The sequence below is a fragment of the Pinus tabuliformis genome, chromosome 5_2, assembly GCF_031772625.1.
Source record: "Pinus tabuliformis cultivar Carrire ecotype Pingquan chromosome 5_2, CPIR1, whole genome shotgun sequence".
Lineage (NCBI taxonomy): Eukaryota > Viridiplantae > Streptophyta > Pinopsida > Pinales > Pinaceae > Pinus > Pinus tabuliformis.
The window spans coordinates 801,614,947-801,636,042 of NC_142306.1; the positions used below are offsets into that span (position 1 = coordinate 801,614,947).

The 21,096-nt window shown below is 41.2% G+C and overlaps 1 protein-coding gene across 1 annotated transcript; it reads left to right on the plus strand.

Moving 5' to 3' along the window:
- The first annotated feature begins 3,909 nt into the window (after positions 1-3,909).
- Positions 3,910-5,187, plus strand: LOC149161739 (uncharacterized). Its single transcript, XM_089434987.1, has one exon. It carries the CDS (start codon positions 3,910-3,912, stop codon positions 5,185-5,187), a length of 1,278 nt encoding a protein of 425 aa, XP_089291113.1.
- Positions 5,188-21,096: the final 15,909 nt, after the last annotated feature.

A 21,096-nucleotide genomic window follows, 5' to 3' on the forward strand; every position in this document is an offset into this window, starting at 1 on the left:
CCCTTCTCTTCAGTGGCTCTTCATATTCAAAAAGCAATCTTAGGAGGGAAATCCATGCAATAGGGACCATGTCTTCTTAAGGAGGGAGGAATGATCTGAATGGAAATTGGCATCCACCCATGGTATTCATTGACCCATGGTATTTATCCATTCGTGGAATATGCCCACGGATTGTAAGTGGCATCTATCCATGGTATTCATCCACCCAATGTATTTATCGACCCATGGAATTACTCATGGTATTGTAAGTGGCATCCACCCATGATATTCATTCACCCACAATATTGTAAGTGAGATCCACCCATTTTATTCAATCACCCATGGTATCTACCCACCCACAGAATTTGCTTGTGGTATTATAACTAAAAAAAGTATATAAGTAACAAGTTTCATTATGTAAAAGGATATGTTGTCCAACACATTGTAGATTTTACAGTTATTCTCTATTTTAATAAAAAGTTTCTTGGTGGTTTTATTTAATGTGTGTTCTCCTATTTTCCTCTAGCATTTCAATTTCTTAGATCTTGGGGGCTTCCCCCCCAATATCCATTTCAATTTTTTTTGATCTTGGGGTCCCCCCCCCCCCCCCCCCCCCCCCCCCCCCCCCAAGATCTGGATCAGTGCCTGGTTTTTGTTCTCCTTGTATGATATCTGATACCACAGAGTGGTATCATAGCATGGTTCAACACTTAGACTGGGTGGGCGGAATGTGTTTGTCATGCATGCATGTCAGTTTCATATGTGTTCTTCATTATTATAGTCTATGTGTTTTTTGTTTACGCATGGTGATGGTCATTTTTGTAGTTGTTTTGACATGTAGGAGTTGATGTTGTTTTTTTTGGTATGCATTTGTCATGAATGCATGTCAGTTGCATACGAATTTGTGCTTTTATGTATGCATTTTCATGGTCATGGTTATACATGTATAGTAGGTCAGACATGCATTGCGAGGTCATTGTATGCAATTAGGTCATAATGATTCTATTGGTACGTTATGGTGCTAATGTGTCGGATGAGATAGAGCAGGAGATACAGATCATCAAAGTGAGGTTGCGGCACCAAACTTCAGGGTAAGATAAGATCATCATATAGGTTTGTATGGTAGGTATGCAGGTATGATGGTTAATTATTGTTATAAGCATTAGGGTTATGTAAATTCTTTTCATTTTATTGTTGTTGTGGCTACATGCATGATAGATGCTAGTTGGTCAGTGTAGTCATATGCACGTGTGTCGGATAGTCAAGAATGGTAGTAACTTGTTGTTGTATGATAGGTAACTTGATGATTATGTTATATGTTGTGGATGAGTATGCTATATGCTAACTTTTTGTTGTTACATGTTAGTTAACTTGATGATTAGGGTTATTGCATTTAAGATCTTAATTTTATATGTATCATGCTAATTTGGATTGGTATATGTAGATGATTGTGGTTATGATACTCAGGTATGAGTCAATATAATTATGATATGTGTTGTACTAATCTAGATTGACTATAAATATGTGATTGTTATGCATGAATGACAATTGTTTATGAGCTTATGAGGTGAACCTATTAGCTAGTTATTGTTATGGATATCATGACCTTATTTATGTTGAGTTGATGTGTTGTGAAGTTATATCATGCTAAACTAGATTAATTGTGTAGACAAGATAGCCTCCCCTGAGATACATTAAGGTATGAGTTTGATTATGTCGTCTATTTGATGGTTGAGTGTTTGATTATGTCATCTAGTTGATTTATTTAACATGGTATGTTTGAAAGTTGTTTGAATTTTTTATTAATTGCATGATATGATTATGTGTTTGAAATATTTCATGAATGAATGGTCCTATTTTAAGACGTTTGTACTAATGCATTATGTTATGAGAAAACTGATATGTACTTGAGTGTAAGTGTGTGGTAGTTGTGAATTCCTAAATAATATATCCTAGGGTAGGAACTTTAGATTCGAATGACAATGATATCGCAGTTTGGAGAAAGAGCGCTATGCGTGTTGGGAGGCTGAGTGCTGGGGTTTTAGAATGCAAGTGGTTTCGCAGTATGGAGGCTGTCAAGTTAGATATCTACATCGAATAACAAATGGTGGTCCCGGGTCGTGGTGAACAATAGGAGATGGCTCTCGAATGTGAGACCGTCGACATAGACCCAGCGCCAGAAGACCTTCTCGCTTGCTGGGGTCATGACGTATCTGAGAAAAACCTTAAACACTTCTTCCCGAATAGTGCAGTGTACCCTCGGTGTCTTGACAAGGCGGTGGGAGAAGGGAGTTTGAACATAGGAGCTCAGGAAAGGGCCCCTGTTACAAATCTTATATTGGAAGGGTTGACCACCAAACTGTCAAAGGCTTCGTCCAATGAAGAGGAAGGAGGGGAGCCAAAAGGACCCGGAAAAGAGGAACAAGTGAGAAGATTGGCCCTCACCCCTGGTGTTGGGATAAAAAGGTCGGCTGTGGAGGTGGAAGAAGGTAACAGAGACAATGACGATCAAAGAACTGAGCTGTTTGGGGCAGAAAAGGAAGTTGATCCTGTTAAAAAGAATACAGGAGAGGGAGAAGCCAGGAAGGATGGCGGGGGTGGAAAGCGGAAGAAGAACAAACCTATCAGAATAAAGGAGGAGCGACCTAGTTGTGTGTTTGGAGTGGATATCCGTATAGATCAGGCTATGGAAGCCTCAGAAACATTTTTAGTTGGCAGAGTCTGAGGAAGAAAGTTCTCGGTAGACTATATCAAGGATTGGGCTCAGTCAGAACAAATCAAAAATTTGGACAAAGGATGGTTTTGCATTCGGTTTGGACATAAGGAGCATGTCGACTGGGTGATGGAAAAGAACTGGAGCTTTGGGAAGAGGCCAATCTTATTTAGAAGATGGACGCCCCTGTTTGACGCCCAGAAAGAAAAAGCAGTGGAGTCTCCAATATGGGTCAAACTACCCGGTCTCCCTATGAAATTTTGGACTGACTTGGCCTTCACCTCTATTGGTAATACTCTGGGGAAGTTTCTCAACATTGATAGATCATACCTTCGATCTCACGACTGGGGAGTTGTCCGTATACTGGTAAGTTTGAACCCCAGAGAGGGCTTGGTGGACGCTATGAACCTGAAGTACCGAGTTCTTGAGTTTATTCACACCGTGGACTATGAAAACCTCCCTTTCAGATGCCATCAATGTCATCAATATGGTCATCTGGCCTAGGAGTGTCCTCTCAGACACCACCGACACCGAAAACAAAGGAGAAGTAGAAATAATTTGAATGCAAACCAGAAGGTGATCATTCAGGAAGAAGAGGCTCAGACCAAGGAAAGTGACCCTAAGGCATCCACTCAGAGATTGGTCCCGGAGGAAGGGAAGGTTGATGATCAGGAACAACTGAGGGTTGCAACAAATGAGTCCATCTCTTATCCGATGACTTCCCTGGCACCCTCAACAGTCTCTGAAAAGGCAGGGGAGGCTTAGGTGGGTTTGTTTCTTTCCCCTTCCTCCTCCTTATGATATTCTAATCCTCTATCTCAGTCTTGTTGTGATGAGTCTAGTCCTTTCAGACAACTCTTTAATGAATTTTTGGATCCGAGGAAGGGCCAAGCGTCTATAGATAGTGTTATCATGGCCATTCCCTCCTCCCCTGTACTGACCTCTATTCCCATTGATGCTGGATTTTCTGTCCCTCCTTCTGTTCGGAGTCCTGATCCCCCATATAATCTTAGACCTTTGGCCAATAGAAAGGGGAAAGGGCTTGCTGTGGGAGGATTGGAGCTGGATATGGTGTCAACAGGCCAAAGGAAGCTAAGAGGAAGGAAATCTAATCTGTTGAAGGCATAGTTGAAGGCTGTCATCGATATTGGTGACGGGAAGAAAATGTCTCTGCCAGGGGTGCTTAGAGCAAAGAGAACATCCTCTGCGAGTTTACGATGATCATCTTATCCTACAAATGCAGGGGTCTAGCTAGCCTACCCAAAAAGCTAGCTCTGAAGGAACTGGTCAGGTCCAACAAACCTGATATTATTCTACTCCAAGAAACTCTGGGGAAGGGGGAAGAAGTTACAGGCTGCCTCGTTAAGCTTCTTTCGGGTTGGAGCTTTCATGTCATAGACGTCAATGGACATTTGGGAGGGGTGGCACTGGGTTTCAACGCGAAGGTTCTTCGAGAGATCTCCTCTTGGGGATGGGAAAATGTATTGGTTGTGGAACTATACTCCATCGAACTATGCATCCCCTTTCTCATTATCAATGTTTGTGGTCCTGTTTTGGAACAGGAGAGGTTCTGGAACCCTTTCTTCACTAAATCTTGTATGGCACACCCAAATCTGGTAAATGGCAGAGACCTTAATTTTTCTTTGGGGATGACTGAATCTTGGGGGGTCAGAGCCAGAGCAGATCCCCTCACTGATTTCTTCCTAAATACACTGGCTTCTTCTCTTCTGGTGGATGTCACTCCGCTCAAGATGCACCTGTCATGGAGGAACCGAAGAATAGGAGAAGAATGGGTTGGGAAGAAGCTTGACAGATTCCTTCTCTATGATTCGCTGACCAATAAGTTACAGGCTTTCAGACATTGGGTTGGGGAGGGTGGTCTCTCGGACCATCTCCCTGTTTTCCTTGAAGTGAAGGGTGCTTTCTGTAAACCAGACACTCCTTTTAAATTTAATGCCTCCTGGCTTTTGGATGCATCCTTTATTAGCCTCTTCCATAGCACTTGGAATAATGTTAATATCAGCGAAGATAAGAGTTGTAGCAAGGCTTTCATGGATAATTTAACAAGGATGAAGGTTGCCTCTAAGCAATGGACCCTCCAGAAGAAACTGAATGAAGAAAAAACTCTGGAAAATGTCAACTCAGAGATAGCCCTTCTTGAAGTCCCAGGAAGTAATGGCTATGGAATAGAAGAGTCTCGGGCCAGACTCCAAGAGCTGGAGATGGAAAGGAAGAGAATTCTCCAGATCAGGGAGGAGAGTTGGCACTTAAAAAGTAGAGTGATTTGGTTGCATGCGGGGGACGATAACACCAAATTTTTTCAGAACTATGCAAAAGGAAGGAGAAATTCTAATACTATTTGGGAAATGAAGAAAGCCAATGGTGATATGGCTCGATCCTTTGAAGAGTTAGCATCTTTAGGGGTCAATTATTTTAAGAGCCTCTTCAAAGCGCCAGAGGAAGCATCTATTGCTGAAGTTATAAGAGTCGCCTAGTTCTTTCCTAGGTTCATATAGGAGGAAGGAAATGAATCCATCATGGCACCTGTTACTAAGGAGGAGGTAGAAGATATTCTCAAATCTATGCAAAAGGACAAAAGCCCTGGTCCGAATGGTTGGACTGTCAAAATTTTCCAACACTTCTTCGATTTCATCGGTGATGAGTTAGTGGCAGTTGTGGAAGAATCCAGGCATACAGGATCAATATATCATCCCTTCAACTCCACATTTCTCGCCCTTATTAACAAATCTAATCTCCCGGGCTCTTTTGAAGAATTCAAGCCCATATCCCTGTGCACCTGTGTTTATAAAGTCATTGCAAAAGTTATTGCCTCCAGATTAAAACCTTTTCTCTCCAGAAACATCTCCCTTGAGAAATTTGGCTTCCTAGACAATAGACAAATTCATGAAGCGGTTGGAGTTGCTCAAGAAACTCTTCATAGTCTAAAAATTGGGAAAAAAAAAAGGAGCTATAATGAAAATCAATTTGTCAAAGGCTTTTGACAGAATCAATTGGTTGTACCTCAGGCTTTTGCTAACTCATTTGGGCTTCAGGTATGACTTTGTGAGATGGATTATGAGTTGTATTTCTTCATCCTCTATAGCTGTTCTGATTAATGGAGCGACCTCCAGCTTTTTTAGTCATGAACGCGGCATACGTCAAGGTTGTCCGCTCTCTCCCCTTTTTTTCCTGGTGGTAGCAGAGGGCATCAGTCTTATGATTCATGATGCAAAAAGACAAGGGTCTCTCAAAGGCATTGAAGCAGCTGAAAATTTTTGGGTTACCCACCTCCTCTTCGTGGATGACATAATATTGTTCAGCAATGGTAGCCTTGAGGATTGTAAGATGCTCAAAAGGATCATGGACCTTTTCCTGAAGGCTACTAGACTTTGTATTAACGAGAAAAAATCCTCTCTCACATGCACAGGTCTGTCTAGAGAAATGACATGCAGCGTGAAGATGGTCCTGAACTTCGATGTCAAAGTGCTGGAAGATACCTTCAAATACCTGGGCTTTCTTCTCAAACTTGATAACTACAGGCTCAAAGATTGGAATTGGATCCTTGCAAAAATCGAATCCAAGCTGAAACATAGGAGTTTCAGATGGCTTTCCAGGGCAGGAAGGCTTGTGTTAATAAAATCTATTCTGATGGCAGTTCCAGTCTATTGGGCTAGCTTGACATGGGTTCCCAAAGGAATCTTATCCTCAATTGACAAATTATGCAGCAGGTTTCTGTGGGCGGGGTCCAAGACAGAGAAAGTCACCTCATGGATCGCCTGGAATAAAGTGGCTCGTCCTAAAGAGTGGTGAGGTTGGGGGATAAAAAATCTTCAATGCTTCTCCCAATCTTTAGCAGAAAAGCTCGCTTGGAGGCTCATTTCCTTTGACAATCTGTGGACTTTTGTTTCAAAAATAAAATACATTGACCCTCTATCAATGATAGATTGGATCAGATTGCCAATAAATACCTACAAGAATGGATGGAGGAATGGGAATCGTATAGGAAAGACCTCCTCAACTCTTCAGTCAAGCTCTCAGACTCTCCGGATGAACTTCGTGGGTCTTTGCCCAGAATGGTCTCTACTCTCCAAAGATGGGGTATAAATGGATGATGTCTCAAAAAGGGTGGGAAAACCCGGCTTGGTGGGCTAAACCTCTATGGAAGTTAAAAGGACCAATGAAAACAAGACTGTTTTTTTGGTGTGTCCTGCTCCAGAAAGTTCCTACCTGGGATTTTCTTCAAAGACGAGGAAGGATTGGTCCTAGATGGTGTCCTCTCTGTAAAGATAGCATCGAATTAGTTCATCACCTGTTCCTATTCTTCCCTTTTAACTCTAATCTGTGGACTGAAACGTTAAGGTTACTTAAAATCCCTTATAGATGGGAAGGGCAGGGGATTTTGGAAGCTTGGCAGAAGTGGTGGAATGAAGCTTCAAATGACAGAGAGAGATCCATTCCGCTTCTCATAACTTGGGGGACGTGGCTTGGTAGGAATCAGGTCATCTTCAAGGACTCTGTCTTCCCGATTGAAAGATTGGCTACAGAAGGAGCTGCTATTTATGATATTATCCCTATTTTGCAGGCTACTCCTTCTTCCAGGTTGGTTCGGCAAGAAACTATAAGATTTTCAATTCTGTGGGCTTATTATGACGGGGCCTCAGACATTAATGGACGCTGTGGGGCTGGTATGATAATTCATTAAAAGACTATTAAAGCTTCAGTCGGCCTAGGCCAAGGTTCCAATAACTTTGCTGAGTTGAAATCCCTTCACCTCCTTCTTTGTTGGCTTGCCCTGAGGAACGTGGAAGAAGTTCAGATTTTTGGGGATTCTATGAACACTGTGAGATGGTTTAATGGGACAAAATTCTGCAGAAATTTCATCTTGCTTCCCCTGCTTAAAGAAGCTACTCGTCTTAAATGTCTTTTCACGGAGCTTTCCCTTAGTCACATTTTTAGAGAAAGGAATTCTGAAGCTGATCGCCTTTCCAAAGAAGGTGTCGAACAAGACATGGGATTGTGGACTATTTTGGAGGGGGACAATGTGGTGGTTCGACCTCTCGAACAACCCGTTTTTTATTAGCTCTCATTTTTCAGAAATTTGTTCCTGTGCTTTGTACATAGTTGTTTTGTTTCTTTTGTTTTTCACTTTCCTGTTCATTGACCCTCTTTAGGTCTTTCAGGCTGTTTTCCTTGTAAACGGTGGCTCGGTTCGACTTGTTTTCCTTTCACTTTTCCTATTTCTTTAGAATCCTTCTCGTGACTATTCTGGATTCTCTTTGGACGCTGTTTGCTCCATTGTTTTTGCAGACCCTTAGTTTCTGTATTCTTAATCCCTCTCCTGTGTGCCATCCTCTAATGGATCCCAGGAGGTGTGCGCTTTCTGGTCGGGTCGTCTGCCCTGCCTTTGCTGAGAGTATGGTGAGCGGTTATTACAAAGTGTATTTTTTTCTGTCATCCAATTGGGACTGACGCGTTGGCTCTTTGCCATCCGGTTGAGGCTGTTGCGCTGGTTTTGTATCAACCAGCTGAGACTTCTTTCTTTTACCTATTATAAGGCAAAGAATGAGTCATTCTGAAATGCTTTGCATATGCGATGTAACTAACTATTTTCATCAATAGATGGTTCGAGTTTTTTCTGTGGAAAAAAAAGAAAGTGTGTGGTAGTTGTAGTATTATGATTTTCACTATTAGTTGATTATGACATGGTTGTTAGTCTTGGAAAAGGTTGATTTTAATTAATATACATGATTTTCTTATTCCTTGGAACATGTGGCGGACATGTGTAAACAGCTGCAAGGAAACATGCTTGGCATTATCATGACAAGGTAATAATTGAATTGTTTATATAACTAATAGTTTGGTGATGCGACAGTACATAGTAAGACTCAATTGCAACAAGGTAGAAAGGAAAAAGAAAGGAGTTAGGAAAGAATTCCTTTGGCTATTTTTGGAAACCCTAATTCCAAATGAACGAATTCTTTGAATACATGAAGTCTTAACCTAGATCTTGTCTGACGTTATGTGGATATATGTTATATTCCTAAACATGTATTTGACAGGTATATTAAGCCAGTTCGAGCTATGGCTATATTCATCAAAGGATTGGAGTTCCTTGAGAGATGATATATGCATGTGTGTTGTTACAAAGAAACGTGCTTGGCATAGTAAGGTAAGGTGACTAGTATGTTGATTATGTTTATTTATGCACTGGCAATGATGTGTTTATGGCAATATGATGCGGGGATTTCATGGTGTTAGCCTCCTGTTGCGACAGGGGTTCATTTTTCATGATTGACATTTTACATGCCAAATATGTCATACTTTGCATACTGAAATGTTCCATATTTCCAGAAGAGACCAAAGAAGAAGCCATGAAGTGTGCTAGTCCAAATGCCACTGCTGAGTTCCAAATTTTGGTGACTTAACCATTTTTAAAAGAATGTTCTATAAAAGGGAAGGCCAAACAGCTTAATCTTGGCAGATCTGTAGATAGGTAGAGAATCAAAGGAGCCAAGCTTCTTAATCTGGTCCCTTGGCAGGAATAAGTATAGACTTAGATAGGAGAACAGAAAAAAAGAAAAAATTGTAAAGCTGGGTCTGCAAGTCTAAGTGCACCCACCAAAATAAGAAAAAATGTTTAGGAAGGTAGGCTGGGTAGGCAGTTTTTGAGGTTGCAGAATGATGATCCATGATCAATTTTGTGGTTCTAAGTGTTATATCTTTTCAGATCACAGTCAGGATGCAGTTTTTCATCTGGAGGAACTCAAACTGGACATAACTAACTCCCCTCTCTTCTTATTCCCCAAAATCACTCACTAATTTTCCCAAAGAGGTCAAGATCTGCTTGAGCCTCTTAGTCTCATCATGTTCCATAACATTGGCCTTGGTGAAGATTTGCCTCACTCAAGGATTTCCATTCTTCTTTTACAAAGTTCTAGTTCCCCAAAATAGCCTAAGGTTCCTTACCTTAGCACTTTCTCATCATCTTCATATTAACCACTAACTCTATTATGTAAATCCCTATCTGTTTTTTCCCTTCCCCTACTAAATCTATGTTAATAACTCCCCTATGTACATACCCCACCTCATAGCACTATAGCTATGTATTTTTCATTTTTGGGACACAGTAGTCCACCTGGGACTATTGTGAACCCATCCGTGTCATGAAACTAGGATTGGTCTAAACCTCTGGTTAGACCAAGAACCTTTACCCACCTCGCTGTCCTTAAAACCCCTCCGCATTCATTTGCACAAAGATAATGTTTAAAGTGTTATTAAACATTAAATTTTATTCTCCCCCGCTTATATAAACCCACAAAACCAAAGTATAAACCCTCCCCGCGGCGTTTATGAAGATCCAAATATTCGCGCGCCCGTCCATTATTCCCCCGCCGATTCACCTGTTCCGTCCACCGTCGAATCGGGCCCTCCCCATCCGACGGCTCTCGGCGATTTCAGAGGCGCCCCGCTGCTCGGCTGTTAGCTTCCGATGGCGAGGCAGTTTCTCCGCCGTACAAAAGACACTTGTCCTCTTTCTATTGCATCGGAAGGGCTCTGACAGATACCGCCCTCGTACAAAAAGCAGTCCGATGAAACCGCTTTCCGCCTTCTGTATATGCGCCCCATGTCACTTATCCAGTTCTACATGTCTACCTAGTCACCGCGCCATGTTATCTGCACAATATCGGCCTCCTGTCGAGTCACCCCTGCCACGTCATCCACCGTACATGCTGATGTCACCCTGCTGACGTCATCCTGCCATGTCATATGTCGTACCATGGTCCCACCCGCTGATGTCATGCTGACGTCATCATAAATTTTTAGGCGAAAGGTGAAAATCGTGCTTAAGAAGCCCGGATTCAAATTTTGAGGCAGTTTTTCATGCGCGATTAGCGCCTAGCTACGGGAAAAGGGCCGAAGTGGAAAGCCCCTCATTGCGCAGCCCCCAGCAAGCCCAAAAGGCGCCGAATGACCCGTTTTTATTCACGAGGCATTCAGAAAGGATCAAAAGACAGTTCTAAAGGAAACAGAGGGCCAAACAGCAGCCATTAAGTTTTGATTTGACCCAGAGCAGAAGAGAGAACCGGCCCGATTCATTCGTCAAAAAGTATCAGAGGAAGGATGAAGCGGCAAAGAGTATCAGTTAAATTTTTTAATGAAAACCTTCAGTTCCCAAAGCAGGTCAACATTGAATGGCCTCCAACAAAGTCAAATCAGGAGGTGGAAGCCCATCCCAGCTCTCAAATCAGAGTTAAAGCACTTAAAGCCACCGAACTACAATGGAGCAGAAGTCCATGCACAGTTATTGCAGAAGCACTGCACCAAGCCACCAAGGAGAACGCATTAATTCATTTTTGACACGGTTGCCCTCAGCGCAGCCCATAGATATTTTCTTGCATTTATTTCTGATAGGTTTAGGTTAAAGTAATCTTTTACTTTCAGACCTGTTTAGGTCACAGCTGTAATAAACAATTTTGGAGAATTTTCCCTATATATACCACCCTCTGTATTGTTTCAAGGGTTGGTCGATTGATAACTTTTCATTAGAGACTCGCACTGTATGTCTGAGACTTTTTCTTTAATCAAAGATTGTTGAAGAGATTGGTGGAATGATTGTCTGATGTGTTGTTAATGGTCTCTGGAGACTAAATGATGGAATTCTTGTGCTGCAACATGAATCAATAAGTGCTTCTTACCTCTGTTTTCATTTTTCACCATCTAAATAGCAAAAAGAAAGATTAGCTTAGAACTTGTTTAACTGCACTCTAGGCTCAATTTCTGTTGTTTCTTTATGTTTTCATCTAAAATGAATTGGACATGAATATGAATTCCCCGTGGCTCATATTTACCCTAATTCACATGTGTTTGACAGTTATCTAGGGATTCTTTACTGCCCTTAGATAGAGCTCATCCGCCCTTCTGTGTTAAACTGACTGAGAGATTCTTAATTGCCTCTCCTTCCTTAGCACTCTTTCCATCCTTTAGACTTTGAAAATTGTTCCATGTGCATCTACCCTGCTCCTTATTCCTCCTGTGACCAAGAAAATGCACCAACAGTCTTACTCCTTGACTCCATGCCCAATGGTTTGAAACTTTCACACTATACCTGCCTCTTTACCTGAAAACATCAATCTTCCCACCAAAACACAAACGAAACCCCAGAACTCAATAGCTAGCCTAAAATCATCATCAACAAAGCTAAATCAGAAAGAGAGAGCCCTCTCTGGTTGCAGGTGGGCTAGAACCTGCAGTCCAAAGTTGGTTTGTGGTTACCTCGGTCGTATCCCTTTACTCCAACCTGAGGGACAACCTGAGTGATAACATAATGGTGACTCCACTGGGGACTCCTCAGTTAAATTCACGTAACAGGTTGGAAGGATCCACTGAGAAATCAATTTTCTAATTTTTGTATATTCCTTAAAACTACAGATGAAGCCTGAATGTCAACCAGGTAGCCTTTGAAACTGTTTTTTCTTTGCACTGACAGAAGTAGACAAAAGCTACTTCCGTCAATCTTCATGCTAGTTTTAAGCTATACACAGCCATTCTAAAAGCATTCCTAGAAAAATACCAAAAAAAAAAAATTAGAAGCTGGCTCCTAAGAAGAATCCACAATGCACAAGGTCAAATCCAGACCCAAATCCCCCAATTGCTTTGGACAATCCGAACTTAATCCCAAAGATTCTTAGGAAGCAAGAAAGACAAGAAGATTTTGCTAGGTTGAGTCCTGAAACAGCTCTCCCAAGTTGTGTTCCAACTCCTGTTAAGGTTTTATTTCGTTCAAACCCTACTTTCCCTTGTTCATCATCCACATCTCAAAGCACTCCATCCACACCTCCATTCACTGCACATACTACAAATACCACAACTGTTGTTCCAGTTACTTCTGTTATCCCTGTTATCCCTGTTATCCCTGTTGTTCCTGTTATCCCTGTTGTCCCACTTATCCCTGCCAATATGGCTAATAGATATGCACCCCTGCAACTACCCGCTAATCCTGGGGCTTTACCTCAGGAGTACCAATCTAAAATTACCTATTTTGATAGTGTCAGTCCTTTCACAGCCCTTCAACATACCAAAAAGATGCAAGACTATTTTGAAAACTACGAAATAGATGATGACAGTGTGAGAATGAAAATTTTTGTTCAAAGTTTAACAGGTGATGTAAGAACTTGGTTCAGATCACTTGCTGCAAATTCCATAACTACTCCGGATGAGCTTTACCAATCCTTTACCAACAGATGGGAGAAAAAGAAAGACCCCTTGCACATACTAGCTGAATATGATACAATTAAAAGAGGTCCTCAGGAGACTGTTTTGGAATACTGTGCAAGGTTCAACAATGTCTATAATGCAATACCACAGAACTTAAGACCCCCACCCGACCTTGCCTTGTATAAATTCCCTGACGGATTCGACCCAGATATGGCATACCAGTTAAAAGAAAGAGCTCCTCAGACCCTTGCAGATATGCAAAATGTTGCTGTTAGCATAGAGGCCAACCTAATTGCCAAAAGAAACAGAGCTAGAGTGGAAAGAAGAACCACCTTTAAGGAAGAACCCTCAGCCTTTGATCAAAAGCTTGATGCTATTATCAGTGGCCTACAAAGGCTGGGAGAAAGAGTAGAAAGCGTTGAGAGGAGATCATCATGGGAAGGACAACAGTCCAATACCATAAGGAACCCAAATTTTAGGAAAACACAGAACACAAATGTTGGTAGGTCAAGCCCAGACCATGACATAAGACCCCCTTTTCAAGATAACCATGTTGAAGGATCTACATCTAACGAGCAAACATAAGACACTCACATGAATCTGATGGATCTAAAGGGTGAGCATCAGACTTTCCTAAGCCAAGAAGACCAAGATGAGCATAACCTAAGTCAATTTCAGACTAAGTCTGGTGAGTCTTTTGATTTTAAACAAGGTTATGATACTGTTGTGTATGAAGTACATAAACAATACAAGCTGAGAACTAGGACCATTGACATTTCTGAACCTAGCAAAACAAATGATGGCAAATAGCCCAACAAGATTAAGAGCAAGGCTGTCATAACAGAACCAGCTGATACAACTGTCCCAAACCCGCATCAAGTGACTGTAGAAGACATTACAGAAGCGCAGCCTTCTGTAGATCAGTTTTTGCCACCTTCTTCCTCTGAGCAAAACTCGAACAGCGTTCCAAAAAGCCCTCCTGAAGTTGAAAAACCGCAAGCAATCAATTCCCATAACGCTGATAAACAAGAGCAAATAGTAGATAATCCAAATGAAACAGAAAAAACTGCCATTATCAACACCAAGACTCCATTGGAAAAGCCATTTAATTTAGAGGCAGAAATAGCTAAGTTGAAGATATCCATCCCCCTCTCAGAACTTGCCAAGCATGATGTATATAGGCAACAAATTCAAAGATCACTTCAAATACCAGAGAATAAGGATGATTTAAATGTTTTGGATGATACCCCTGAACTGTTGTTTGGCCCAAAAGTTAATGGAAAAACAACATATGGACCTATTCCACCCTTTTACGTCAGTTTGCATATACATGACAAAGTTTTGCACAATGCTATGTTTGATTCAGGAGCATCACACAATCTGATGCCCAAAGAGTTATGGAAAAGTTGAACCTTGATATTACAAGACCCTACAAAGATTTGTACTCATTTGACTCAAGTCAAGTCAAGTGTTTAGGCCTCATTAAAGACTTGTGTGTCTCCTTAGTCCAATATCCCAATAAGACCATCCTCATGGATGTGGTGGTGGCTGACATCCCACCAAAATATGGTATGCTCCTGTCAAGATCATGGGGAGCAAAGCTCCAAGGATCCCTTCAACTAGACCTCTCCTATGCTACTATTTCAGTCTTTGGGCAACCAAAGAGATTGTACAGAGAAACACTCATGAAATATGTGGTAAGTAGTGAGAGTAAGCCTGAAAATTTTCCCATTTACTCAATCCATTCTGATATGGATTCCTTTATTTTGTTTAATGACAATACAAATTCTCCAACTGATGATGAGCCTTTGGCTCTAGAACAACAAACACAAATCAACAAAGAATCGGTTGCACATACCCATGAGACTGTCACAATAATTAATGCAACCAGCATCCTAGAACAACCTCCCCAAACAGAAATTTCAAATCTGCCCGCTGCAAGAATGACTGAAACTCTCAATACTAAACACAAGCAAGAAATCACATGGTATTTAGAGTTTGATGGCTCGGTCAACAAGTTAGGAGCAGGGGTAGGTGTATGGATTCATAATACACATAACAATCATGTGGAAGGTCATGCCTACAGACTGAATTTCAAATGCACAAATAACATGGCAAAATTTGAGGCTCTGCTTTTAGGCCTTAAACTGCTCAAAGCTCTAGGAGCTGCAAAATTGTCTATTTTAGGGGACTCTGACTTAATCATACAACAGATGAAAGGTAATTTTGTAACCAATGACAATAGAATGAGGGCCTATAGGACTGCTGCCACTAATATACTTAATGCGTTCACAGAATTCAAGCTGGCCAAAATTTCAAGAGAGCATAACATTCATGCACACAGCCTAGCCACCTTTGCTAGTACATGTAAGCTTCCTTTTGAGCCAAACCATCACTTTACTACCGAAATAAAACATAGGCCTGCTGTCCCAAATAACGTTAAAGACTGGCAAGTTTTTGAAAATGATGCCCATATCAACAATTTCCTCACCCTTGAGCAGGAGTTCTCGAATATCAACATTGACATGGATGCTATGAACGATGTCCAACAGCAAACAAATGAAAACCAGCAGGCTGTAACAGCTGCAACAGCCAAACAAATCCTAAACCCCACTGCTTTTGACAAAACAAACATAGAACGGCTAAAACAAATGCATTTGGAAGAAATTGCCAAAACAGAGGCAGAGATCATTGACTTAAAGGACAATTTTCTGCCTGCTGGCCTAACCCCATTAGAAGACATGTTTGACGCTAATGATGTTCCCAGAAAGCCAAAATTACAACCATTGAACACTGCTTTAGAAGAACACAACATTGGGACAGCAGAGAATCCCAAAATGATCAAATTGTCCAAAAATTTACCACCCGATCGAAAGCCCAAGTACATTGATTTGTTTAAAGAGTTCCAAGATGTATTTGCTTGCAGTTATGAGGACTTGAAGTCCTATGACACTTCAATAATTCAACACACCATTCCCTTAAAACCAAACCAGAAACCTTTCAAACAGAAACTTAGAAGAATTAACCCTATGCTTCTTCCCATGATTGAGAAGGAAGTAAAGAGGATGTTTGAAGTAGGCATAATAGCACCCATCAGATTTTTTGAATGGGTATCCAATCTAGTTCCCACAAGAAAGAAGACAGGTGAGATTAGACTCTGTGTAGATCTGAGAAATTTAAACCAAGTCTCCCTAAAAGACCACTATCCTTTGTCCAAGATGGATCACATCCTACAAAGAGTAGTGGGGTCATCTAGAATCTCTTTTCTAGATGGCTTTTCAGGTTTCAATCAAATACTTGTTCACCTGGATGACCAAGACAAGACAGCCTTTACCACACCGTGGGGAACATTTAAGTATGTTAGGATGCCATTCGGACTTAAAAATGCTGGTGCTACCTTTCAAAGAGCAATGGATATTGCTTTTGCCAAAGAAATACATGACTTCCTAGTTGTCTATCTAGATGATCTCACCCCATTTTCCAAATTCGATGAAGAACACCTCAAGCACTTGAGGCAAATATTCATAACATGTAGGAAATATGGCATTTCCTTAAATCCCAAGAAGTCCCTGTTTGGCCTTGAAGAAGGCAAACTACTTGGCCACATCATATCAAAAGATGGGATTAGAATAGATCCTGAAAGAATCCAAGCCATCCTCCAAATCCCTTATCCCAGAAACATAAAAGAGCTGCAAGCATTCCTTGGAAAAATCAACTTCTTAAGAAGATTTATCCCAGATCTAGCTGAACTGATATGACTATTAAACAATATGTTAAAAAAGGATGCCAAGGTAAAATGGTCTCTTGAAACCAAGCAAGCATTTGAGAGTATCAAAACGGCCTTAACCCAAACCCCTGTCCTCACCAGCCCACAATTTGACAAAGATTTTATAATTTTTTCTTTTGCATCTGATCATACTATAGCTGCTATCCGTTTGCAAAAGGATGAACACGGAGCTGAAAAGCCGATTGCATTTTTTAGCCGAGTCTTAAGAGACGCCCCTTTGAAGTACCCAATCATGGAAAAGCAGGCCTATGCGCTCATTAAGGCCATCAAGGATTTCAGAGTGTACATTTTATATTCACATGTGATTGCCTATGTCCCAAGTGCTGTTGTAAAAGACATACTAACCCAAGAGGGATTAGAAGGAAAAAGAGGCAAGTGGATAGCAAACATCCTTGAGTATGACATAGAAATAAAACCAACCAAGCTGATAAAGGGACAAGGCTTAGCCAAATTGATGTCCGAAACAAACTTTCAAGCCTTAGACATTAACCAACTGGACAATGAACAGGAGCTGGCGACTCAGATCAGTGAGACCTTTTTGCAATCTCCATGGTATGCTGATATATGTTTTGTACAGTTAAACCTGTTTGCTCCCCCAGGATTGTCCAAAACCAAGAAAAGATTTTTGAAAATGAAAGCTTTAAATTTTGTGTCACAGATGGTGCATTATTTTGGAGAAATCATGAAGGTATATTGCTTAATTGTTTAACCATGAGTGAAACTAACAATGTCATGAAAGAATTCCATGCAGGTGATTGTGGAGGACATCTATATTGGAAGTCCACTGCTGATAAAATCTTAAGAGCTGGTTTCTATTGGCCCTCTCTTTTTGCAGATGTAAAGAAGTTTGCCATGTCATGTCACAAATGCCAAATCTTTGAGGGCAAAAGAAAGTTGTTGCCCCTGCCCCTGAAACCCATCTCAATTGAAAAGCCTTTTCAACAATGGGGTCTTGACTTTATTGGAGAAATCCATCCCTCTTCCTCTGGCCAGCACAAATGGATCCTAACAGCCACCGACTATTTCACTAAATGGGTTGAAGCCGTTCCCTGCAGGCAAGCCAATGACACCATCATCATCCAATTTCTTGAGTGCAATATCCTTTCCAAATTTGGCTGCCCTGAGAAAATTATCACTGACAACGCTGCTGCCTTCAAATCCAAAAAGATGGTTAGTTTTTGCCACAAATTTCATATTACCTTGGGCCACTCTATAGCCTATTACCCTCAAGGCAATGGCTTGGCCGAATCATCTAACAAAAGCCTCATCAACATCATAAATAAAGTGCTAGAAGAGAACAAGAAGAACTGGCACAAAAGGCTGGTAAATGTCCTATGGGCAGACAAACTTTCAAGCAAGAAATCCATTGGAATGAGCCCTTATGAGCTGGTATATGGCATGGAGGCCAGATTTCCATCATCCTTGGGCATTCCTACTATCAGACTGTTACAGGAAATTCAGGCTGAACCAAATGACATTCAAAGAAGGATTAATCAGACCATTCATCTTCAGCAAACCAGAGAAAAAGTTTATGGCAGAGCTCAAATTTTGCAAGAAAAACTCAAAAAGATGTTTGATAAGAGAGTTGAAGCTCAGGATTTCTACATTGGTGACAAAGTTCTAAGGTGGGACTCACAAAGAGAAGACAAGGGCAAACATGCCAAGTTTGATTTTTTATAGAAGGGACCATTCGTTATTTCTGTTGTTCAGGGAAATAACACTTATTTTCTCAAGTCTGTAGAGGATAGTTCTGCTGAAGAAGGCCTTGTCAATGGCCGTATGCTGAAACATTACCATGATCCCTTTTAAGGGATACAGTGCAGCTTTGTATGTATCTTTTGTACAATCATATTTGTATATATCAACATTTTGTTTTATTTTTCTGAATGTTAGAGGAGCAGCAATAAATCTTGTGAAGACACAGCCAATACAAGTGTTCCAGTTTTAAAAGCTCTGTCTCTGTACTAATTTCGACAAAACAGCAAGAGTGGCACAATCACATAACAGCAATTCATGGTAAAGGGGAGCTGTTTACAATCTTCAGTCGAAAATATCAAAACAGAGGAGTATTTTAGTTCATATCAGCACCCTTGGTCAAAGCAAAAGTAAAGCAAACACATCAGTTTTTGATCCATGTTTTGAGAATGTTTCAAAGGCAATGCTCAAGCAACATTCTACATAATAGCAAGCATGCAAAAGAAAGCAGGCAGTGCTATGCATTTCACAATATTTCAGTTAAGGAGAAGCATGGTCATATTACAAAGTTTCAATTATCTAACAGCCAGCATAAAGAAGCTCCTTCAATCCACAGCAACCATAGAAGATCAAGGCAGTCTAACTTGCTGTTTTTGGTTTTTCACAAGGAAAATCCATCCCCAAGTGGAGCCACTGTTAGCCTCCTGTTGCGACAGGTGTTCATTTTTCATGATTGACATTTTACATGCCAAATATGTCATACTTTGCATACTGCAATGTTCCATATTTCCAGAAGAGACCAAAGAAGAAGCCATGAAGTGTGCTAGTCCAAATGCCACTACTGAGTTCCAAATTTTGGTGACTTAACCATTTTTAAAAGAATGTTCTATAAAAGGGAAGGCCAAACAACTTATTCTTGACCTCCCTAGATTTCAATTTCCTATTTTAGAAAATAGAAAATGATATCTGTCCAAACAGCTTAATCTTGGCAGATCTGTAGATAGGTAGAGAATCAAAGGAGCCCAACTTCTTAATCCGGGCCCTTGGCAGAAATAAGTATAGACTTAGATAGGAGAATAGAAAAAAGAAAAAATTGTAAAGCTGGGTCTGCAAGTCTAAGTGCACCCACCAAAAGAAGAAAAAATGTTAGGAAAGTAGGCTGGGTAGGCAGTTTTCGAGGTTGCAGAATGATGATCCATGATCAATTTTGTGGTTCTAAGTGTTATATCATTTCAGATCACAGTCAGGATGCAGTTTTTCATCTGGGGGAACTCAAACTGGACAAAACTAACTCTCCTCTCTTCTTATTCCCCAAAATCACTCACTAATTTTCCCAAAGAGATCAAGATCTGCTTGAGCCTCTTAGTCTCATCATGTTCCATAACATTGGCCTTGGTGAAGATTTGCCTCACTCAAGGATTTCCATTCTTCTTTTACAAAGTTCTAGTTCCCCAAAATAGCCTAAGGTTCCTTACCTTAGCGCTTTCTCATCATCTTCATATTAACCACTAACTCTATTATGTAAATCCCTATCTGTTTTTCCTTTCCCCTACTAAATCTATCTTAATAACTCCCCTATGTACATACCCCACCTCATAGCACTATAGCTATGTATTTTTCATTTTTGGGACATAGTAGTCCACCTGGGACTATTGTGAACCCATCCGTGTCATGAAACTGGGATTGGTCTAAACCTCTGGTTAGACCAAGAACCTTTACCCACCTCGCTATCCTTAAAACCCTATAAATTTAACCCTCCGCATTCATTTGCACAAAGATAATGTTTAAAGTGTTATTAAACATTAAATTTTATTCTCCCCCGCTTGTATAAACCCACAAAACCAAAGTATAAACCCTCCCCGCGGCATTATGAAGATCTGAATATTCGTGCACCCGTCCATTATTCCCCCGCCGATTCACCTGTTCCGTCCACCGTCGGATCGGGCCCTCCCCATCCGACGGCTCTCGGTGATTTCGGAGGCACCCCGCTGCTCAGCCGTTAGCTTCCGATGGCGAGGCAGTTTCTTCGCCGTACAAAAGACACTTGTCCTCTTTATATTGCATCGGAAGGGCTCTGATGGATACCGCCCTCGTACAGAAAGCAATTCGCTGAAACCGCTTTCCGCCTTCTGTATATGCGCCCCATGTCACTTATCCAGTTCTACGTGTCTGCCTCGTCACCGTGCCATGTTATCTGCACAATATCGGCCTCCTGCCGAGTCACCCCTGCCACATCATCCACCGTACATGCTGACGTCACCCTGCTGACATCATCCTGCCATGTCATCCGCCGTACCATGGTCCCACCCGCTGACGTCATCATCAATTTTGAGGCGAAAGGTGAAAATCATGCTTAGGAAGCCCGGATTCAAATTCTGAGGCAGTGTTTCATGCGCGATTAGCGCCTAGCTACGGGAAAAGGGCCAAAGTGGAAAGCCCCTCATTACGCAGCCCCCAGCAAGCCCAAAAGGCGCCGAATGACCCGTTTTTCTTCACGAGGCATAGAGAAAGGATCAAAAGACAGTTCTAAAGGAAACAGAGGGCCGAACAACGGCCATTAAGTTTTGATTTGACCCACAGCGAAAGAGAGAACCGGCCCGATTCGTTCGTCAAAAAGTATCAGAGGAAGGATGAAGTGACAAAGAGTATCAGTTAAATTTTTTAATGAAAATCTTCAGTTCCCAAAGCAAGTCAACATTGAATGGCC

Coding starts and splice junctions, on each gene's coding strand:
- LOC149161739 (XM_089434987.1), top strand. CDS start 3,910: ATGATCATCTTATCCTACAAATGCAGGGGTCTAGCTAGCCTACCCAAA.